Below are 7,177 nucleotides of genomic sequence, written 5' to 3' on the forward strand. Positions count from 1 at the left end.
TATTAAGCCCAACCTTGCTTTTCCATTCTTTAAAGCAGTGTAGATGTCAAGTTTATTCATTTTCGTGACTGTAGTTTTATTTCTCAATCTATCAGTAAAATATAAAACTTTCAATTGTATAGAATATATAACTTTTAACTTTATACAATGAAGTTTTGCACAGTTCTAGAGTCGTTATATTTAAAAAAAAAAAAAAAACTCAGACTTCTTGGCTTCTGCAGCAATTTCCTCAGTTGGCAGACCGCCTATGATAGCAGCTATCAATCAATTATTCTACATCTTTAATAGAAATGATTATAGACTTATTTAAATTTGATAAAGATTTAAATTTTAGGTTCAAATGTATAGTTAAATCTGCTCCCAAACACACTGTATTCTTTACTATGTTGTTAATTTAATATGCAGTAACATATTTGGTGATCAGCTTCTTCAATTACATCATTACAGTCCAATATTTCTGGTGCTCAATGCACGTTGTGGTCACATGCTGTATTTTAAATCCACAACCATAGTGTCATGTTTTAGCACATTCATTTCTTATTATGGTTTGTGTTTTTGTCTCTTCAATTAGAAATAAAAATGAATTGCTTTTCTGGTAAATTCCATTGTTGTGAATCTATTCTGCTTTACTTGAAAATAGCATAACAATTGATGAGATCCTTTGCTGTGTAATTTTAATCTCTAAGAATATGTGAAAGGAGTTTTAGGGGATTTTTTTTTCAGATAGTTGTTTGCAAACCATTTTTAAGGTTACTTTAAATGTCGTGTAAAGAAGAAAATACAGATCTTACTTTATTTACTTATTGTGTTTTTGGTTTGTGAGAAATTAAAAGTTATGCTTAAGTAAGCTGAAATAATGTGAGATTTTGTGATTGAAACCCAAAGTAGAGAATGTTATTCATGCTGGTTTTTTTTTTTCTTTTCTTTTCTTTTCTTTTCTTTTTAAGGAAGAGGTATGCAAATAAGGTGCTTGGTGAAGTGCAAAACAAGAAGTACTTGGGTGTGTTTTTCACTAATCAAACCTATCACACTGAATTTATATAAGAAATGGGAAAAAGCTACAATGTATGGTTAGTGCGGAAGGTTCAAAACTGTTGTTCATAGTAGTGGTTTCTGTATCTGTTGTCTTTGGCTTATCTTCAATTTTCATGAATTTCATATTAGTTTTGTGTGTCCTGTGATATCAGTGCTGGTGAATTATAATTGGTAAGTGTTGATTGCTATTATCAAATATGTTGATCTCTTATTTCCCAGCCTTTGTTTATTATCAAGTATCATGGTCAACGTCTGATAGCAATTTCAAATTATCTATTAGTTAGTCTGATTGGGGGCTACAAAAGTAGGAAACGAAAATTTTGAAATTTTGCTTTTGTCTGTAAAGTTTTGCAAGGCAAGAAAGTTATGATGGGGGAGCTTTAGTTGTAATGCTTGATAGAAGAATGAAGCAATCCAAGAGAGATCCTTTGGGATATAGTGTAGAGTCATATTGTGCAACTGTTCCAATGCTGCTTGGGAAGATACAAATTCTCACCAAAACTAAATGGAATTATAGATTCTCACCAGCATGTCTAACATTTGTTTGATTTGGCAAAAGCTTTTATATCACCAAAGCTATGAAGCTCAAGCTCCAATTCTTCGAACTACTAATGGCACTTGGAGAGCCTAAGCATTCAAGGAAAAAAAAACTAAGAAGAATCATATTAAGAGTAGTATGAGATTATAGTTGTAAAATAGTGTTCAATACAAAATAGTAAGTTTACTGATTTTCATCTGTTCATCTTTTCCCGAAAGAACACCATCACTACAAATATATATAAAGGGCATTTTGTAAATTTAGTTATTGTTTTAATACTTTGAACCAAATTCTCATGTTGTAGTTGCTTTATGGTTATAATTGTTAGATAAATATGTTTGATCGTTAGATACTCCTTTTTTTTTGGTAAACAATTTCCACACCATGCTGTTGTTGATTAGTCATAAATTTAATTAAGCTATTTGTATCTTAGTGAGCATATATTTTCACGTTCTATGGTTCCATTAGACACTTTATACTTTGGATGATATTTTTGACACTTTATATTTTAGATGATATTTTTGCATATGAAAGAAAGCGTTACTTTACAATTCTACCTAATTACTCTCAGTTCTTGGTCTGCAAAAGTTTGTGCCTTCCTCACTCATTTTAAAGGCTTTAATCATTTAATATAATGTTGTGAAACAAATGTCTTTGTTCTTTAAATTTAATGTAATTGTGAATTTAATGTCTTTGATATCATTTTCATTGTCCTCACATATGTACGGTTCTATTTTTAGGTTCAATTTCAAAGAAAGTAAAAACTAATTGTATTTTTTACCAATTTTTTAGTTTAACCTTTATTTTGAACTAAATTATTTATTTTCCTTCATTTTTAACTCAATTTTATTTAACTATCCCGTGCATCGCACGGGTTAGCGAATAGTTATTATATTACTAGTTTTTCTTAAGAGTTTAAACCTAGACATGCCAAAAAAAATTTTAAACTCTTGTATTTTTGGCTAAGTATTAAAATTATAATAATTATTGTAGACAAAGGCCCATAGAAAAAAAATAATTATTGATTATATATATTTTTTATTTCTAGAGTTGTGTCTCCCTCTTCCAAAAAATTAGACCCCCTCTCTTTTAATTAGCCTAGCCCAACTAGCAACTACTCAACTCAAAAACTTAACAAAAACAAAACTTTAAAATAAAAAATCTTAGATAACCTAGTATTAAAGTACTAGCATCAAGTTTTCTAAATACTAAATATTTAGTATTTAGAACACTAAATACCAAAAACACTACTTTACGAGACATTTCAAATGTTATATTAAAGTAGCAAAAGTAATTTTTGGTTTGAGAAAATAAATACTTTTGCTCCAGCTCAGTACCGGTAGAAATGATGCCGAAGCGATTTTTTTTTCTTCTCTTTTTTTTAGGTCTATCTCAGCCTGGTTCAACTAGAAATGATGCTAGAATGAAGTTTTTTTTTTTTTTTTTAGGGTTAGCGATTAGTTATTATTATTTTGGATTAGAGTGACTCAATTGGGGTGGACCTTAAAATGGGCCCGGAAACTCGGTGTGACTCAATTATTCCCACTTTTAACTCAGCACAGACAAACAATATCTTCTATATTATTATTAGAAAGAAAATAAAACAAAAACATTTACTAAGGTTTGAAAGTTAAAGTCTAGATAGATATTAAGTTAATCCGTCTGATCGAAAACCCTAAAACACAAAACAGAGAAAAAGAGAGAGCAGCCACGACACGATACGAGGAGGTGGTACGGACTCTTTTCAAACACAAAATTTTCGTAAGTGTTCTATCTCACGCTTTTAGTTCAAGTTCTAGTTTATTAATGTTTAATTGATTTATCTTTGCTTTGCGTTGTTGCAGTAGTAGGTCTTGGAGTTGAAAAGCTACATATTTTGTGAATAACAACAACAAAAGTTAGTGTTTTTGTTTACTTATTTTTGGGCTTTCCCTCAAACAATCAATCATGGCCAACAGTAAGTCTTTCTGTTTATTTATATTTATATTATTATATGAGTCATGAGATAGAGAATGAATTTGAATTACATACATACGTACAGGAATTCAATTTGAGAACTCATGTGATGTGGGTGTATTTTCAAAGCTCACCAATGCTTACTGTTTGGTTGCCATTGGCGGTTCTGAAAGCTTCTACAGGTTATTTATCCCTTTCCCTTTTTCTTTTTAATAATAATGCATTTAGAATTAGTGCAAATAAACCTGATCTCTTTGCAGTGCATTTGAGGCTGAGTTAGCCGATGTTATCCCTGTTGTTAAGACCTCCATTGCTGGCACTCGCATTATCGGACGCCTTTGTGCTGGTACTATTGATATTCTTCATGCTTTTATAGAAACATAGATTGCTTTACATTTCATAACTACTTTCACCTTCAACCAAAATGTGATATCATATCTCCTTGCTTTCGTTTTTATTGTGCTGTGCAGGCAACAAAAATGGGCTTCTATTGCCTCACAACACCACCGACCAAGGTTTCTCTTTTATTCCTTTACTCAAATAAAATGCATTTACTATATGTTAATCACTTTACCTTGCATTGCTCTTTCTTTTTATTATGACAATAAATTCTTAACTGTACATTGATTGGTCTCTAAGAGCATTTGCCTTGAGAACTTAAGTTGCATCATAGTCATAATAAATTCAACTAAAATATGTAGTTCTTATGAAATGCCAGGTATTTTTTTCCTGGACTATTTGTTGTTTTTAATTTATTTCATGGTTTGCTTATTCTTTTACTGCATTGGGATTTGGCTGAAAGATATGTTATAGGAGTCTGTGAATTTGTTCACTGGTGATATTAATCAATGAGGTGATGAAGTGGTATTGGCATGAATTTTGAGTGAAAATATACAATGATGACCTTAGTGTGGTTTATCTTTGGTTTCTGCTTGAACCATGAATGGGAATGTTTCATGTGCTGTAAAGCACTTGTGGATTCTAAATTGAGTTACATAGAACCTTTTATTCTTTTATATTCATAATTAATGGGAAATTGACTTGCAACTCATCATACATTAGCAATAGTGACGCATTTTAATTCTCAAATTTTTACACATTGATGTTCTTCAAGAAGCTCATGCGTACCTTTCAGCACTATTTTTTTGTTCTGTAATGAGATCTTGGATTTGGCATGCTTTGCAGCAATTAAAACCTTCACTTTTATACTAAAAAATGTCTCAATTTTACTTGGGGCAGCCAAATGAAATCCATTTTTCTGTTCATTAATGGCAAAGCCTTCTCAAATTTGATTCTCTTCTTGGAATGGTCATGAATGAAGTTTTAATTATTGCAAATCTAAATGGATTTTGCTTTATGAATGCAAAGTAATCTTGCATGCTTAATTGTATTCTACTTACAATTGCCACTGTCTTATTGTTATTGTTTGGTGGCTAATATTACAGAACTTCAGCACTTGAGAAACAGTCTTCCAGATCAAGTAGTTGTTCAACGCATAGATGAAAGACTTTCTGCTCTGGGGAATTGTATAGCATGCAATGATCATGTTGCTCTTACTCACACTGATCTTGATAAGGTATCTTTGTCTTATCCGCAGAACTAAGATTTCTTTTAAGCTTTCTAGCAGCCAATCTGAAGAAGAGACTGGTTTCTTTTAGTTGATAAAACCTTTTAGGATTCTCATGTTGAACTGTTTTATTCTTGATCAGGAAACTGAGGAGATGATAGCAGATGTTCTTGGAGTCGAAGTTTTTAGGCAGACAATTGCTGGTAATATTCTTGTGGGCAGTTATTGTGCCTTCTCAAACAAAGGTGCTCTGGTAAGAAAATGATTCTCCTGAATGGTGTTTATTGAGGCATCTACTGAGGCATGTTTTGCATACTTACTGTGTCTTTGCTGAATACTATGCAGGTTCATCCCCATACATCTGTCGAAGACATGAATGAACTTGCAACACTTCTTCAGGTTCCTGTGTCTGCTGGGACTGTGAACCGTGGCAGTGAGGTGATAGGTGCTGGCTTGACAGTGAATGATTGGACAGCATTTTGTGGTTCAGATACCACAGCAACAGAACTCAATGTTATTGAAACTGCGTTCCAATTGAAGCCAGCCCAGCCTAGCGCCATTGTGGATGAGATGAGGAAATCATTGATCGACAGCTACGTCTGAGTCTTGCATCTCACTCAGCCTTCAGCCAAGGATTGATTACAATATAGTTGTATGAAGTTGAAAAACTTTTGTTTATTTTGACTTATTTCCTTTTGTCAGTTATTTATTTGACTCTGCCAATGTTATGATGTTTCAATCAAGAAGCATTAATTTGGAAGTCTAGCAGTTTTGTTGTTTTTGACTTTGGAATTCTGGTAGTGGTTATAACGATATGAATTGAGTCCATTAAGTGTGAGAATAGCTTATCTAGTTTTTTGCTGAAAGTGTATTAAAATATACTTGTAACTTGAAAAAATTTGAAAAAGTAATAAAAAGCGGAAAAAAGTAAGGTTTAAAAAAATTGTAGGCTCATTCTTGTTCGTTCTCCCCTAGGTGGTCAACAAATAATGGCTTTAGGGAAACATGCAACTCAGCAGTGAGTGAAGAGCTGTGTCTGGGTCCTGAAATTTCAGTATGGACCCTTCTTTAGTTGTGTTACGTACCAGTGTGCGCTAGTTGCTCAAGGAAAAGATTGGAAACAGAACAACAAATTTGGTAGTAGATCAGAATTTCCATGACTAATTAAAAGAAAAGCAAAAACAAAGTTTCCACCAAATTATATTATACATAGTGGAGGGCTAATTAGTTGATATTTTTATATTCACGAAAATATAATTGGTACAAAAAGTCAAAAAAAAAAAAAATTTCTTACGAAATTGTTTTTTTTTTTTTAATAGTTTTTCTTTTAACAACAGCACTTGTATTCATTTTAAGAAAAACAGAATCATTGACAACATAATTTTTTAAGAAGATTTTCTTGTTCTATAACAAATTTTAGTACTGTTCGAGGCTCATAGTTTTTCCACCACGAGAACAGTCGAAATAATTATGAACTTTTCCAATAAAAGGGTGCTTGACCAGTATCTAGCCCTCGGTTATAAGCCTTTCCTGCTCCAATATTTTGAAGGGTGTCTCGACTCTTATCTAACCTATGAACCACGTTTAAGGAGCCTAAATACGCAATACTCAATAAGCTTGATGGTAAGTTCAACGAACAAATTAAGGGAAGCCTACCTAAACAGTAAACATACCGCACGGAAACAATGATGGAAAGCCTGTCACATATGGAAAATCAGGTCTCAAGCCACAGATACGTACCATGCATGGTAATTTTACAATCCATCTCTCTAGATTAAATTCCATAGTAATTGCAAGTTGTAAATCAATGGTCATTTTGGGAAGCCCAAATAAAAAGAAAAAGGCCTAGCAACACAGACCGAAAAGAAGTTGGCAAATAGATAGAAAAAAAAGAATTATTAAGACCAAGCAGTGGGAATAATGGACCATAAGTCCATAAAATAAATAAATGGGTCTTGAGGAAGAAAATGGGCTCAAAGGAGCCCGGAAAGAGAGAAATAGCAAATAACAAACTCATGGGTAGTATATGATGTAGAAAAGTGAGAATGGATCACGGCAAACCCAAAGCAATGCAAGCAAAG

General features: G+C 32.5%; 1 protein-coding gene across 1 annotated transcript in view; it reads left to right on the plus strand.

Moving 5' to 3' along the window:
• Positions 1 to 5,937, plus strand: part of LOC112032126 (eukaryotic translation initiation factor 6-2) — a gene marked incomplete at its 5' end in the record, with an annotated part of 7,173 nt that extends 1,236 nt beyond the window's left edge. Inside the window, 8 exon segments of the mRNA XM_065783148.1 lie at positions 3,265 to 3,334; positions 3,418 to 3,530; positions 3,615 to 3,711; positions 3,790 to 3,875; positions 4,000 to 4,044; positions 4,975 to 5,105; positions 5,239 to 5,349; positions 5,442 to 5,937. Of these exon segments, the coding sequence (XP_065639220.1) occupies positions 3,521 to 3,530; positions 3,615 to 3,711; positions 3,790 to 3,875; positions 4,000 to 4,044; positions 4,975 to 5,105; positions 5,239 to 5,349; positions 5,442 to 5,699 (738 nt within the window). The 3' untranslated portion in view covers positions 5,700 to 5,937.
• Positions 5,938 to 7,177: the final 1,240 nt, after the last annotated feature.

The sequence above is a fragment of the Quercus suber genome, unplaced genomic scaffold (genome assembly GCF_002906115.3).
Source record: "Quercus suber isolate HL8 unplaced genomic scaffold, Cork oak 2.0 scaffold_329, whole genome shotgun sequence".
Taxonomy (NCBI): Eukaryota; Viridiplantae; Streptophyta; class Magnoliopsida; order Fagales; family Fagaceae; genus Quercus; species Quercus suber.